This window comes from Oryctolagus cuniculus, chromosome 9, assembly GCF_964237555.1.
Source record: "Oryctolagus cuniculus chromosome 9, mOryCun1.1, whole genome shotgun sequence".
NCBI lineage: Eukaryota > Metazoa > Chordata > Mammalia > Lagomorpha > Leporidae > Oryctolagus > Oryctolagus cuniculus.
In genome coordinates, this window is record NC_091440.1 from 102,782,132 (window position 1) to 102,797,891 (window position 15,760).

At 51.7% G+C, this 15,760-nt stretch overlaps 1 protein-coding gene across 5 annotated transcripts; it reads right to left on the reverse strand.

Annotated features, from left to right (window-relative positions):
* Window positions 1-7,526: 7,526 nt before the first annotated feature.
* On the reverse strand, window positions 7,527-13,486 carry COPS7A (COP9 signalosome subunit 7A). 5 transcript variants are annotated; one of them, XM_002712894.5, is made up of 8 exons: window positions 13,119-13,486; window positions 12,459-12,662; window positions 10,874-10,949; window positions 10,550-10,638; window positions 9,518-9,720; window positions 8,844-8,949; window positions 8,541-8,692; window positions 7,527-8,375 (listed from the first exon to the last, which is right to left on the reverse strand). In XM_002712894.5, exons 2-8 carry the CDS (start codon window positions 12,618-12,620, stop codon window positions 8,336-8,338), a joined length of 828 nt encoding a protein of 275 aa, XP_002712940.1. In that variant the 5' UTR covers window positions 12,621-12,662; window positions 13,119-13,486; the 3' UTR covers window positions 7,527-8,335. The 5 variants fall into 5 exon arrangements, with proteins under 5 accessions (XP_002712940.1, XP_008257976.1, XP_008257978.1 ...); XM_008259754.4 differs by having other exon boundaries at window positions 13,021-13,257; XM_008259756.4 differs by having other exon boundaries at window positions 13,092-13,249.
* Window positions 13,487-15,760: the final 2,274 nt, after the last annotated feature.

Consider the following 15,760-nt stretch of genomic DNA (forward strand, 5'->3'; position numbering starts at 1 on the left):
TGGGTCATCTGCTGCTGCTTTCCCAGGTGCATTAGCAGGGAGCTGAATTGGAAGTGGAGCAGTTGAAACTCCAACTGGTGTCTTTATGGGATGCCTGTGTTGCAACTGGTAGTTTAACCCATTACACCACAACACAGGCCTCTTGGATTTAAAAAAAAAAAATTTTTTTTTGACAGGCAGGGTGGATAGTGAGAGAGAGAGACAGAAAGGTCTTCCTTTTTGCCGTTGGTTCACCCTCCAATGGCTGCCACGGCTGGCGCACCGCGCTGATCCGAAGGCAGGAGCCAGGTGCTTCTCCTGGTCTCCCATGGGGTGCAGGGCCCAAGCACTTGGGCCATCCTCCACTGCACTCCCGGGCCACAGCAGAGAGCTGGCCAGGAAGAGGGGCAACCAGGAAAGAATCCGGCGCCCCAACCGGGACTAGAACCCAGTGTGCCGGCACCACTAGGTGGAGAATTAGCCTATTGAGCTGCAGTGCTGGCCTTGAATTTTTTTTTAAATTACCTTAATAATTCCTGTATTTTAAATGTATATTTGGTCCATTTACATTTAAATGTTTATTTTTATCTACTTGAAAGGCAGAGAAAGGTTTTTTTTTGTTTTTTGTTTTTTTTTGTTTGTTTGTTTGTTTGTTTTTAAGACTCATTTATTTGAAAGGCAGAGTTAGAGGAGAGACAGAGAGATCTTCCATCTGCTGGTTCACTCCCCAAATGGCCACAACAGCCAGGGCTGGTCCAGGCCAAAGACAGGAGCCAAGAGCTTAATCCAGGTCTTCTCTGTGGGTGCAGCAACCCAAGTACTTGGGCCACTCCTTTTGCTGTTTCCCAGGTGCATCCAGTAGGGAGCTGGGTGGGAAGTGGAGAAGCCAGGAATTGAACCCACACCCATATGGAATGGTAGCATCGCAAGCAGTGGCTTAACCCAGTATGCCACAACACTGACCCAATAGATTCTCTCTCTGCTCATTCACCCCCAAATGCCTGCAACAGTCAAGGCTAGGACCGGGTGAAGCCATGAGCCGTCCAGGTCTCCCGTATAGGTGGATGATCCCAAGCACTTGACTCATCACCTGCTAGCTGGATTGGAGGCAGAGTAGAAGGGACTCAAACCCAGATACCCCAGTAGGGGATGCGGGTGTCCCAAGAGGGGGCTCAACCCACTGCACCACACTGCCTGCCTAAGTCTCTTTACATTTAACATTATTATTAATGCTTGGATTTGTCATTTTAAAATTATTTTCTCTGCTCCCTCTATAATTCCTCTGCACTTTCCAGCCTTGCTTTGGGTTAGTTGATGTTATTGAGTCCACTTTTGCTATGAATTGTTTTTCACTAAATCCCTGTGTCGTGTTCTTGACTGGCAAGTTTTCTCCATACAGGGCCAGATAATAACCATGCTGGGCTCTGCAGCAACACTCCTCATGAAAAGCAACCATGTATAATATGTAACTGAACAAGACCTACCTACCTTCCAGCAAGATTATATTTACATAAACAGACAGTGGGCTGGATTTGGCCCGAGGCGTATGGTTTCCTAAGCCCTATTCTAAAGATTACAAAATGTGTACTTGCCACAGTAGACTTAGAATTTGTTTTCCCTCTTCAAGTGAAACACGGATATTTTGTTGCCATGTTGGCCCCTTTACTTTTTCTCCTTATACATTATTGTCATACAAATAACAAATACTGAAACTTCGCTTACTGAAAGCTTAGAATTCTTAGTTGTAGACAAAGTTATAAGTACATTGAAACATTATAACAAGAGAATTTCCTCTTAAGGAAACAAACATCAAATTTATAATTTTTATTTTCAACTGTAAGAAACATTGTTTTAAAGATTTATTTTATTTATTAGGAAGACAGTTACTGAGAGAGGTAGAGACAGAAAAGGGGGTCTTCCATCCACTGGTTCACTCCCCAACCCCAAATGGCTGCAACTGCTGGAGCTGAGCCAATCCAGAGCCAGGAGCCAGGAGCTTCTTCCGGGTCTCCCATACAGGTACAGGGGCCCCAGGACTTGGGCCATCCTCTGCTGCTTTCCCAGGCCACGTCAGAGCTGGATCAGAAGTGGAGTAACTGGAACTAGAACTGGTGCCCATATGGGATGCCAGCACTGCAGGCTGGGATTTTAACCCACTGCACCACAGCGTCAGCCACCACCACCACCACCCCCGCTTTTTTTTAAATGTTTAATTTCATCTACTTGAAAGACTGAGACAGACATATACGGACATGGAGAGGGGAAGAGAGAGAGAATCTTCCATCAGCTGGTTCACTGCCCAAATGCTTGCAACAACTGGGGCTGGACCAGGCCAAAGTCAGGAGCCCAGAACTCCATTCAGGTCTCCCACGTGGATGTCAGGGGCTCAAGCACTTGAGCCATCACCTGCTGCCTCCCCAGATGCGTTAGCAGGAAGCTGTATTGGAAGCAGAGTAGCTGAGATTCAAACCAGCCCTCCAATATAGGATGCGGGTGTCCTAAGTGGTGGCTTAACCCACTGTGCCACAATGCCTATCCCTGTTCCTTCATTGGTGACGTCTGAAATTTCCTCTGGTGTCATTTCCCTTATGTCTGTAGGAATTCTTTAGTATTAATTATATTTTAAATTTGAGTTGACTATACCTTTTTAAAATTTTTCAGTTTATTAGAGAGAGCATGCACTAGAGGGAGCGATCTTCCATCTGCTGGCTTACTCCTCAAATGCCCTAACAGTGTAGCCTGGACCAGACTAAAGCCATGAGCCTTAAAATCAATCCAGGTCGGTGGTGAGGACCCGAGTACTTGAGTCATCACCACTACCTCCCTGGGTGTGCCTGAGCAGGAAGCTGGAATCAGAAGTAGATCCGGGACTCCAGTGAGGCACTCTGAGATGATGCCTAGGTATCCGAATGGTGCCCTAACCCTGTGACAAAGACTGTTCCAGCATTAAAAATTGTGATTTATTCATTTTGAAAGAGACAGGCAAGCAGATCTCTCCCAGTCACTGGTTCACTCCCTAAATGTCTGCAGTGATGGGCTGAGCCAGCCTGATGCCAGACACTGGCGACTCAGTCCAGGTCTCTGACGTGCGGAGGAAGTACACAGCTGCTTGCCAGGACCTGCTACCTCCCAGGGTGTACATCGGCAGAAGCTGTATTTGAACCTGGGCACTCTGATGGGGATACAGGCGTCCCACTGGTGTCTTAACTGCTATGTCAAAAAACTGCCCCTCCTTTAGCATTTTACAGCAGGTTTGCTGGTGACAATTTCTTTTACTTTTCCCCCACCTGAGAATATCTCTATTTCACATTGATTCCTTATTGCTGTTTTCACTGGGTTCAGAATTTTATGTACTCCAGCATAGAATGTAGGGATCTTTTTTGGGGGTGGGGGTAATTTTAACAGCTTTAATCTGTGGTAGCTAACTTCAGCTGAGACCACACTGACCCTTGCTCTCTGCTTCCAGGCAAGAAGAGTCATTCTTTCTTTTTTTTTTTTTAAAGACAGAGTTACAGAGAGAGGTAGAGACAGAGAGAGAGGTCTTTCTTCCATTGGTTCACTCCCCAGATGGCTTCAATGGCCAGAGCTGCGCCGATCCAAAGCCAGGAGCCAGGAGCTTCTTCTAGGTCTCCCACGTGGGAATTGGGCTTGGGCCATCTTCTGCTATCCCAGGCCATAGCAGAGAACTGGATCAGAAAAGGAGCAGCCGAGACTTGAACCAATGCCCATATGGGATGCCAGCGATTCAGGCTGCTTTAAACTGCTGCGCCACAGTGCCGCCCCCCCTCCCCCTTTAAAGATTGATTATATTTATTTTAAAGGCAGAGCTACAGAGAGAGGGAGAGGGAAGTCCTCCATCAGCTGGTTCACTCCCCGAATGGCAGCAATGGTCAGAACTAGGCCAGGCCAAAGCCAGGAGTTTTTTCTGTGTCTCCCATGTGGGTGCAAGGGCCCAAATACTTGGGCCATGCTCTGCTGCTTTCCCAGGTGCACTAGCACCTGGAAGTGGAACAGCTGAGATTCGGACTGGTCCCCATATGGGATGCCAGTGCTGTAGGGTGGTGTTTTAACCTGCTACACCATAGCGCCTGCCCCTACCTTGTCATTTTTAGAAGAGGATAATAGTGGTACCAATCTCAGAAGCATTAAATAAATTTATACATCTAAAGCACTTAGAATATGGCCTGACCACAGTTAACCACCCAATAAATATTAACTTTTATTAACAATTGCAGAAACAACAGACAAATGTCACTGAAAACTGAATGCCTAGGCTGGCGCCGCGGCTCAATAGGCTAATCCTCTGCCTGCGGCGCTGGCACCCCAAGTTCTAGTCCCGGCTGGGGCACCAGGTTTTGTCCCAGTCACTCCTCTTCCAGGCCAGCTCTCTGCTATGGCCTGGGAGTGCAGTAGAGGATGGCCCAAGTCCTTGGGTCCTGCACCCGCATGGGAGACCAGGAGAGGCACCTGGCTCCTGGCTTCAGATCAGCGTGGTGCACTGGCCGCAGCGTGCCAGCCACAGCGGCCATTTGGGGGTGAACCAATGGAAAAGGAAGACCTTTTTCTCTGTCTCTCTCTCTCTCACTATCCACTCTGCCTGTCAAAAAAATAAAAATAAAAATGAATGCCTAAATAGTGTAACGCAATCATTATGGTTTACATTTCAGACTTTCAGTCAACATACATTATACCATTTGGTTGGATGACAAGTGACCCATATATACAGGACTTGACAGCTGGTCCCATCCCCCAAATTATGCCCATCCTGTTAGGGGAGAGGCAGGCAGACGCGGGATGCAGTCTGCTCCTCCAGGCCTTCAGCTCACCCTTATCCCCAGGCAAACTCCTACTTGGGCTTCTAGGCTGTTTCAAGATCATGTCTTCAGAGGTTTTTCCAACCTCAAGCAAGACGCAGACACTCCCAACGGAATGCTTTCGTGTCCCCCACTACTTCCGAGCACTCAGCACGCAGGACCTCAGAGGACAGGACAAGTGCTTTCTTGCCCTGTACCATTTTGCCTTTGCTCACTCTCCTCTTCCTTATGGTGACCGGGGCCCCTTCCCCAGCCTCCAGGCCCTGCAGAAGCCTTGTCAGCTGACCCAAGTAAGCACCAATCTGGGCCAGGGTGCTTACATACAAGGGGTGTCCCAGCTCAGAGCTAAGTGACTGAGATCCGTGACAGTGCATTTCCGGTTCACATCCTGGACAATCTAATCTGCTGGGAACTAGGGTGCGGGCAGGTCAAATGACAAGATTGACACATTTTCCAAAACTCTAATGATTTTGAATTTTTATTTCTATATGAAAGACAGAGATGAGATCTTCTATGTGTTGGTTCACTCCCCAAATGCCTGCAACAATCAAGGGCTGGGCCAGGCCAAAGCCAGGAGCCCAGAAGTCAATCCAGGACTCCTGTGAGGGTGGTGGGGACTTGAGCACTTGGGCCATCACTTGCTGCTTCCCAAGGTGCACATCAGCAGTGGAAGTGGAGCCAGGACTTGAACCCAGGCACTCCGACAGGACACGTGGGTGTCCCAACCACTGCACCAGACAACTAACCCCAATGATTTTGATGCTAGTGGCCCACAGAAATACTGTCTGTGATAGACAAAGAGAAATGAACTTTCATCTGCTCGTTTACTCCCCAAATAATGGGCTAGAACTGGTTCCAGTGGCCAGGAACATCCCTCAGGTTTCCTAAGTGGGTGGCCAGGACCTGCTACCTCTCAAGGTGAACTTTAACAGAAGGTGGATCAGGAGCAGGGGCAGGACACGGGCCCAGGCACTCTTCATATGGTTTGTGTTTGTTCTGAGCGGAGACTTAACCCACTGCACCACAACACCCACTTGGGTAGGCAACTTAAAAAAATTTATTTATTTGAAAAGCAGAATGACAGAGAGTAGGAACAAAGGGATCTTCCATCCACTGGTTCATTCCCCAAAGCCAGAAGCCTGGAATTCCATCTGGTTTTCCCACTTGGGTGGCAGGGGCCCAAAAACTTGGGCTGTCTCCCACTGTTCTCACAGGCACATTAGCAGAGAGCTGGATGGAAAACAGTAGCTGGGACTTCAAACGGAGCGCAGATATGGGATGCTGGTTTTGCCAGCAGAGGCTTAAAGTGCCATGCTACAATGCCAGCCCTCGAATCCCTAAATCTTGAACCAAATTTCCTGGTCAAAAACTGTGCCTTCACTACTTTCCAAATAACCTGCTGACTCTCCTCCATTCTTGATAGCCAAGAGCTTGTTCTTTGTAAATCAAATTGCATTTGCATGGCCCTGGCAATGAGAACGACTCCTCTCCCTCTCTGGGTATAAAGCCAAACAGTCAGAGGCCAGCCTCTAGTGAGGCCTTCAGAGCCATGCACTGGAGTCTGGAACCAGGGGTCTAGAGAGTTACGGGGCCTTCAGCTGGGGGCAGCTCACAGGAAAAGGGGACGATAGGCGCAGGTTGAAAGTACCAGGAACTCACAATTCCTACACTTGAGTGGGAGAGGAAGACGGGGTTGATTTCAGAGGCAGACGCTGAGAACCAATGCAAAACAGGTTCAAACCCGATTCAAAACAGCTTGTCTAGGGCAAAGTTGAGAAGCCAAGTGTGCTGAAATGAGGCTCACTGCACAGGTCCCGTTAGGTCTTCATTCCCCTCACAGGACAGGAAGTCTGGGGTGGGAGTTGTATTGAACGGCTGCACGGGATGCTCACATCCCATAATCAGAGTGCTTGAATCCAGTCCTGGCTACTCTGTGCTTCCAAAACAGCCTCCTGTTGAGGCACCTGAGAGGCAGCCGACGATGGCCCAGTACGTGGGTCCCTAGCACCCCTGTGGGAGACCTGGATGGAGTTCTGGGCTCCTGGCTTTGTCGTGGCGCTGTCATGGCTATTGAGGGCATCTGGGGAGCAGACTAACAAATGGAGATCAAGCTCCCTCTCTAGCTCTGCTTGTCAAGTAGGTGACAATAAACATAAAACACAAGAAAAAACCCACTAAGCTCACCCAGTCTACTTTTAATCAAAACCTCAAGACCCCACTCCTACTGGCTGGCTCCACGACTGACAGCTGCAGGGCCGGTGTGGAGTGGTCTCTCTTCAGCCTCCACCTAGACAACCAGCACCAGCTCTGCAGAGAGGGCTCCCTGCCGCCTCCGCCACAGCCTCCCGGTTCCGAGGCGTTCACGGCAGCACTCTGGGCCAGGCTAGCAGACTTCCTGCGAAGTCCTAACTTGGAAGAAGGGCAGGAGCCCAACTGCGTGCTCCTGCCAGATACGATGGCTGTGACTGTGATGTGAAATCCAAGTTCGTCATCAATCTTCCCCTGAGGATTCTCTTATGATGCAGGAGGCAGGGAGCATGACCGGCACACGTGGGTGCTCAGGAAGGAGCGCTCATGTATGAAGCAGTCTGTCCAAAGCCACAGGGCACCAGGACTCGGGATTTAGAATCTGGTTCTCATCATTTTCCAGCCCTTTTTTAGAGTAGACTGGGAATGAGTCTTCTTCCCATCCACAAATATCAAACACAGAAGATACCCAGTGCAGGACATGTGTGTAGATAGACTTCTCATAGATTTATTTCTGTGTCATGTTATATATAGATATATGCATATACACCTTTTTAAATACAATCTATATGCCCTCCCTTCCCCACCAAAGTCACAACAGGGGACATAAAGCCTTGCAGGACTGCCACCAGGCTTCCCAAGATGGTCAGGGCCCACAGAACCATCTCTCAGCATCCTAATAACAGCTGCCCTCCTTGGGCTCTGGGGTTACTGAAGCTGCAGCACTCCCAGGATCCAAGGGGAAGAAGGAGGAGAGGAGACAACCGTAGTGTGAGAGAATTCTAGGATGAAAGTGTCCAGTCATTCAGAATGGCAAGCCGGCTCCCAAACTCTCAGGGTGGGCATAAAGGTAAGGGCCCATGGCCCTTGAGATGCCACCCATAGGTGGGGGTAGGGAGTGATGGGGGGGACAGGCATGCAGCAACATGGCAGGAGAAGGAACACCTGTGGGTTATGCTGGAGACAGAGCAAGCCCCGTCAGAGCTAGCCCCTTACCTGGCGACAGATGTAAGGAACAGGATAGATGTCGAGCTCTTAAAGAAACAGAGCACGATGGGGAAGGGGGCAATGCAACACATTAGAAAGTCACATAAAACAAAAGTACCAATAAAAATGTGACCTGTACTTGCCTCCTCCCCAGAGAAGGTGTGATCTGCTTGGGGGTGGGGGTGGGGGTGAAAGGTCATGAACTGAGGATTATCAGCTGGCCAGGGGCACAGGAAAGCTCTCTGAGAACTCCTAAGGGCAGGCAGGCAGCTGGGACCCACAGTCCCAAGGAAGAAATGACAGTCCCTTCAGTTCGACTTGGACCAAATCTTGGCACTCCCTCGGAGCCTGGCAAGGGGAAGAGAAAGAGAATGGGTGCAGGGACTCCCTACCCCCAAAGCCTCCCCCAACTCCCTATCCCCATGCAAAGGATGAAAGGAGAGGATGTAAGAGCAGCTGGGGCCCCGAGCTGAGTGGAGTGCCCCAGGGCAAGAGCTCCGCTGCCCGGCTCACCCTTTGCCCTTTGAGGCCTTCTTGCTGGGCTGGCGCTGGTTGGTGCCTGCGGCAGGTTCTCTCAGCTCAGTCAGGTGTTGCTCAGGGTCCTGAGATGTGGCTGCAGCCGCTGCCGCAGTGGTAACTTTAATGGTTTTCTTAAGGTTGGCAACCTACCAGGATGAAAGCCATAGGGGGGAGCAAAGAAGTTTCCGGAACATGATAGACTCTGCCCATCTGACCTGTCTGCTACAGCCATGGTCCAAACGCCTCTGCACAGGACAAGTGGCCCAGGCTGGGGCAGTGTGGGTGAGCCCTGCTCACCTCACTCTCAATCTGCTGCTTCAGGCCCAGCTGCTGCTCCTTGTGCTGGTTGGCCCGGCTCACTTGCTCCTCAATGCCTGACAGCACAACCTCACAGCCCACACACCTGCAGGGTGGGACGAGGAGACGCGTCAGCACAGAGGGCTGCGAGCACACTCATGACAGACAGACTCCAAAAGACCCGTAGCTCCCAGCATCTAACCCCTGTCCGAGCTGGGCCTTGGCAACCACCTACAGCAGTCCCCCCAGTGAGACAGACCCTCAGGTGGGACAGGAGAGTGGCAGGGAAGTGCCGCAAGTGCTGGGCAAGTCGGAGGAGAAGCGGAAAACCAAAGGGGTGGGGGATGAATGAGGACGGACAGTGAGGTTAGACAGGAGCAAAGCAGAGGCCTGTGGCCAACGGCGGTCACAAACCAATGAGTTGAATCCAGCCTAGACAGGTGACTGACGTGGGTAGCATCCCCGCTCCCTCCCCATGCACTTTACCAAGGATACTGCCTCCTGCCTCCCTGGGCCGCCTCCATCCCTGCCTCAGATGCCTTTGGAGGGATGGCTCACTTTGCTTCAGCCTCCTGGGTCGCAGCCCAGCCCAGCCCCTGCTCTCTCCTGCCCTGAAGTACCTCTCCCTTTCTTGGGGTGAGGAGGGGAGGGACAGTGCCGCCCTCGGCTCTCACCACTCCTGCAGGGTTCGGGCGATGGCGCTGAGGTCCTGGCGCTGGATGTCTCGCCCGATGCTGTAGTCCACCTCCAGCCGCTGATTGCGCTGGTCCAGGGAGCCGCGGAGCACATCCGCGTACACGGCCTCGATCACCAGGTCCTCCAGCTGCCGCACGTTCCGCAGGGCCAGCGCCTCCAGCAACACTGCGTATGGGATGCACTGGGCCCGGGAGGCCAGGATTTGTGAGGAGCCGCAGCAGGAAGGGGTTTCCAGAAATCATCTTCCCTCCGCCCTGGCTCATCTGCCCTCCGCTCTGTTCCTATACCACTTCCTCTAGGGCAGAATAAGTAAATGTATTCCCACCTCAAGAAAACAGCATGAGAAGGCCAATCTTAAATAAAACACAAGACTTAAGCTCCCTTACCACCCTATTTCTCCAGACCAGAGCGAGCAAGCAAGCGACACCTGTCTGGGGTCATTCCTCTGGCCACAGCTCAGGAGCTCAGGCAGCCCTGCATCAAGATCACCCTGGCACGGTGGGAATATGCGGCAGGGGAGAAGTCTGACCTCTGCACAGGCATTGCACAATGCAGAGCTCGGTTTAAATCAAGTCAGGACAGTAACAAGACAGTCAAATAACAACTGGGAAACCTCAGCTTGGGGGGTGTGGCAGGAAACTGAGGCCAGCAGGAATACAGAGATCCTTCTGCGTTATATGCATGTCTTACTCCACCAAACAGAAGCCTGGCACCTTGTCAGAAGAGAGCCTATTCCAGCTGAGGCCGTGGGAACGGAAGTAATTGTACAACACATGCATGGCACCCTCGTTGCCACTTTCAGCAGCATACAAAAGATATTTACTTAGAACTTAAGGTGACTGAAAACTTACAAAGAGAAAACTAAGAGAAGGCTCAGCCTAAATGGCTCGGTGATGGACTCCAGACAGACCCTGAGGGGGGCAGGACGAGGCAAGTCTGGTCCTGGGACATCCTAGTGTCACCTCCCAGACACAGAGAAGGATGCCTAGACCTGGGAGACTGCCACTCACCTTGACTTTAGCAGCCAGCGTGACCACGGAGAGGTGTCGAAGCTTATTCTTCTGAGCCTCTGTGAGTGGGGGCAGGTTCCGGGCTTCAGCTGGGGAAGAGGACAAAGTGGAGGAAATCGACTGCAGTTTTGTGGGAAGCCTACACTTCCTTCACCCTTGTTTTTTGTTTTGTTCTGAGTTTTTCAATCTGATTCAGGTCTTGACCCTGAAACTGTGCACCCAGGGGACCTATGTGGGGTATCCCAGGAATTTTCTCTTAAAGTGCCTCCAAAAACCGCCCTTCTTCCACTCCCATCACTGCACAGCTCCAGCCCCCCTGGTTACCTAAGTAGTCAGCGTACGTCCCATAAGCAAACACGGTGAGCAGCCGGAACGTGGAAGCAAAGTCACTTTCGGCGAGCTGCAAGGTGAGGCAAGAGACGTGGTGATGGCAAGGGCTTCCCTCGACACCCTCACTCTTTCCAGCCCCACCTTTCCTGGAAAATGTCGCCCCTCCCCCCAGCTCACCAAGAGGGGCTCTCTGATCACTCTCCTCACAGGTAGGGCTCATTTCCACCTTTGCTTGGACTATTTCCCAATGCATACACACCCTCCAGTAAACTCAAGGTTGAAAACATTCAGTGTTCCAACTGTAAGACACAGCCACCAGAAGCGGCCAGCTGTACTGTCTGGCTGTGGGCGTGTCTGCCCTTCCTGAATCTGAGCATCCCTCTGCAGTCGTCTCCGACCCCTCCGTTCACCAGAGTCCCTTGTTGACAGCTGCACACCCAACAGGCATCTGAGCTGTGGTCTCTGTCGCAGCCCTGCATCGGTGGGAGGTGGTCTTCCATCACCCAGTCCAGCCTACCCATACCTCCTCTTCTATCTGATCACTCATTTGGGCATTTAAGCCATCAATCCCTGCAGAAGGGTCTGAAATTAGAATCTCTTTCAATAGGATTCCAGACCAAGTCTGGTATCCCTCTAAGAGAAAACAGACCTCTGCGTGTGGTCAGCCCTTCAGTACATGCTTGCTGAACCAATGATTTATATGGCACTATCCATCATCTCATCTCTTCCACTGGTTCCTAAGACTCCTGTTTGGTACTGAACACCAGCAGAGGGCCACACGGGCACTCAGTGCTTCTCTGTGTTCCCCTTAACGGATACTTTTTTGGACCCACTGCAGATGAAAGTAAGGGGAAAAAAGCCCCAATTTTTTCCATATCACAGTGACCTCAAAAAGCCATATCCACTGACTCAATCACAAGCCCTCACAAACTGGCTAACAGTTTACCTACACATTGCTGTCACAGCGTCTCAGGGCATGGGTGGGGATCACACATCTTGGTGACTCATCCGCCCTGGACTTTGAACCTTGCCACTTCTGTGTGAAAGTCTCTGCTGTGTTCCAACAGTCTGCCATGTGTCTCTGGGGGGAAAAGACACCTCCTTTCTTTCCTTTCTCAGGTGCATTAGCACAGGCTGCCCAGGGAGAGTACTGTCTGCTAATTTAACCTGTTCATTCCATCTGCATCAGACCTAACACTTTCCCATGATCTTACTGGATTCCTACAGTGACCGTCGAGAAAAGTATCATCTCCATCTTTAAAAGAGGAAACCGAGGCCCTCAACGAGACGCCCCGATTGTCAGGAGGTATTACACTGGGGGGGACAGACTGGAACCCAACCTTCCTATTTGCAATGACATGCTCTTTTGCTTACAAATGTAAATACTGCATTTTCTGTTACAACGACAGACAAACTAAGACGTTTATTTGCTTATTATTTACTTTTGCAACGCGCCAGTTAATCATCACTGTGTTCTTGTTCAACAAAATGGTTTCGTGGGGTTGCGAAATGAGTCCATTCTCAAAGCCAGACTTATGCCCCATGCTTCCCTGAGGGGCTACCCAGGCCAGCAACCCACCTCTCTAACATTAGGCATATCCAGCAGTTCCCCAAATACGTAGACACCAGGGGCCTCCAACACCTGGTGGATGAGTGTGGCCAGCGCTGCCCCCTTAGCCGACTTGGCCAGCAGCAAAAACTGCTCCTGGTTCTGCCCTGTCACCTTCACCTCCGCACTCATGGCTGTACTGAGCTGGGGGACCTGGGCTCAGGATGTCTGGAGCTGCAAGGAAAGAGGACGTGAAACTGCAGGTCCCTGAGCACTGGCGGGATGGCAAAGGCGAGGGCAAGGGGCCGGACCGTAGAAGCAACAAGCCATTTCTGCAGGGAGGAATCGGAGCAGGAGCAGTGGGGAACGTGGACCCTAAAGGCAGCCGCCTCACAGGGCTGCCACGCCCACCCTCTCCCCCTGCCCCTGGGACTAACTCCCAAGGCACACCACGTGAACCCCAAGGCACAGGATGCAGCGCGGCGACGGCTGGGGTCACAGGTCATGCACCCCAACGACAACGCACCCCTCGGTTCTCCACTCGCTCCCACACGTGCCCCCAACCACGTGACCTCACCCCCACGATCCTTACACGTGGCTCCACCTCCTCCCTTAAAGAGGCCGCCCAGGGACCATGGGCTCCCGCCGACTGTCCCGTCGTACCCTGGGCCAGACTCTGCGGGCCACTACCTGGAAGCTTCGTCTTCCAGCGCACCGGGCGGGGCCGTCGTTCCGTCACCTCCGGCAGCTGTTCCAAGCCTTTCCTGCCACCTCCCTGCAGGGCCGCTCTGGCCACTGAACTCGATGGCCGGCTTCCGGCCGTACTTCCGCTCCGGCGACGCAGGTGTCGGAGGAGACGCGCCCCGCCCCGCCCCGCCGGCCGCCGAGAGCCTGCTCTTTGGATTGGTTGCCGGGGAAAGAATGACGGGAGCCTTTTTTTCTGCTCTGTTTCAATAAAACTTTATGAGTGGAAGACTGCTAGGGACTGAATACCGAGGGGACCCCTGGTCCCTGGCTGTGGTTGGCGGTCTGGGCATCCGGGCAGCGCCGCGTGGCCGGGGCGAGAGGAAAACGGTGATGGCAGGAGACAGGGAGGTGGAGGAGGAAACAGTAGGCAATCGTAGAAGCTCTGCGGCCGAGAGCACGTGGGGAGGCCAACCGCTCACCTGTTGGAGGAGCAGGAGAGATAGCAGGCATCTTTATCACTTGTGCGTGCGGACAGCTGTTCTGCACCCCGTTTGACTCCTGGACTCCCCTACCGTGATGACGTCATGTACTCAGTGATGTTTCTGGCTCACTGACTTAATTCAAGAGGCGAGAGGGAGAAAACCCTAGGTGGAAGAGAGCCGAATGTCATCTTTCCTATTTTTACATAAGTAAGTTGAGGCTCGTAAAAATCAGATTAACTTGGAATTTAGGTCTTTTTGAATTCAAAATCATCTCTCCACGTCACCTCTGACACTTTAAAAAATTTAGAGGCTGCTTGTTATATTAAGCACTGAACTATGAGCTTTACCTAATTCATTCGATTCTCACAACAATCTAGTAGTTATCTCCACTTTGCAGATGGAAAAACTGAGGACCAGCCGAGTTAAGTAACGCACAAGAAGGGGAAAGATGAGAAAGTGCAAAACCAGACAAAATCCTAGGACTGGTGGGCCGCTAGGGCTGAAGGGTTTAAATACTAGAGCTTATGGGGCTGCTGCTGTGGTGTGGTGGGCAAAGCCGCCGCCTGCAGTGCCAGCATCCCATATGCGCTCCGGTTCCAACGCCGGCTGCTCCACTTCTGATCCAGCTCTCTGCTATGGCCTGGGAAAGCAGTAGGCAATGGCCCAAGTGCAACCACCCACGCGGGAGACCCAGAAGAGGCTCCTGGCTCCTGGCTCAGATGGCTCAGATTGGCCCTGCTCAGGCCGTTGTGGTCACTGGGCGAGTGAACCAGAGGATGGAAGACTTTCCCCTCTTTCTCTGCCTCTGCCTTTCTGTAACTCTCCCTTTCAAATACATAAATAAACCTTTTTTAAAAAAATAAAGAGCTTATGGTCATTATCCCTTGGTTTGTGGTAGAAAAATGCGAAGCATAAACACAGAAGGGAGAGAGAGCAGGAAGGAGGGGGAGGGGAGGAGAAGTGAGTGGAAGAGAGAAAACGGAAGTGAGAAGGAGTCAAAGGCATAACAAAATACTACAGCTGGTTCACTCCCCAATTGGCCGCAATGTCCGGAGCTGCAGCAATCCAAAGCCAGGAGCCAGGAGCTTCTTCCGGGTTTCCCACATGGGTACAAGGGCCCAAGGACTTGGGCCATCTTCTACTGCTTTCCCAGGCCATAGCGAGAGCTGGATCAGAAGTGGAGCAGCCGGGACTAGAACCGGTGTCCATATGGGATGCAAGCACTGGAGGTGGTGGCTTTACCTGCTATGCCACAGCACTGGCTGGCCCCCAAGCTTATCATTTTAAAAGAGGGTAGGAAAAAGAAAAATCTAAGCAGGCACACACTGTGGTGCAGCAAGTTAAGCAACTCTTGGGACTTCCTATCCCATACCAGAGCACTGGCTGGAGTGCCCGCTGCTCTCTCACTTCCCACCCAGCTCCCTGCTAATGTGCCCGGGAAGCAGCTAATGACAGCCCAGTACTTGAGCTCCTTCCACCCACATGGAGACCCAGATGCAGTTCTTGGCTCCTGGCTTCAGCCTGGCTTTTTTTTTTTTTTTTTTTTTTTTTTTTTACAGGCAGAGTGGATAGTGAGAGAGAGAGAGAGAGAGACAGAGAGACAGAGAGAAAGGTCTTCCTTTGCCATTGGTTCACCCTACAATGGCTGCCGCGGCCAGCGCGCTGTGGCCGGCACACCACACTGATCTGATGGCAGGAGCCAGGTGCTTCTCCTGGTCTCCCATGGGGTGCAGGGCCCAAGCACCTGGGCCATCCTCCACTGCACTCCCTGGCCACAGCAGAGAGCTGGCCTGGAAGAGGGGCAACCGGGACAGAATCTGGCACCCCGACCGGGACTAAAACCCGGTGTGCCGGCGCCACAAGGCGGAGGATTAGCCTAGTGAGCTGCAGCGCCGGCCGTTACGGCCTTTCAACGGTAGATGGAAGATGTCTCTGTCTCACTGTACCTGTCAAATAAATATTTAAAAAGAAAGAAAAATTAAGAGGAAAGAATGGGAGTAGGACCAATATTTGTTTTATTGTGTGCCAGTGTTTATTTATTTAACTCTTTTTAAAAAGATATTTATTTGAAAGGGAGAGAGGGGGGCTGGTGCTGTGGCATAGCGGGTAAAACCTCCACCTGCAGCGCTGGCATCCCAAATGGGTGCTGGATTGAATCCGACT

Excerpts from the sequence above, each read along its gene's own strand:
- COPS7A (XM_002712894.5), bottom strand. The coding sequence starts at position 12,620 with ATGAGTGCGGAGGTGAAGGTGACAGGGCAGAACCAGGAGCAGTTTTTG. Across the intron at positions 10,950-12,458 it reads ATATGCCTAATGTTAGAGAG|CTCGCCGAAAGTGACTTTGC; the intron begins GTGGGTTGCTGG and ends CTCACCTTGCAG. Across the intron at positions 8,950-9,517 it reads GCCCGAACCCTGCAGGAGTG|GTGTGTGGGCTGTGAGGTTG; the intron begins GTGAGAGCCGAG and ends CCCACCCTGCAG.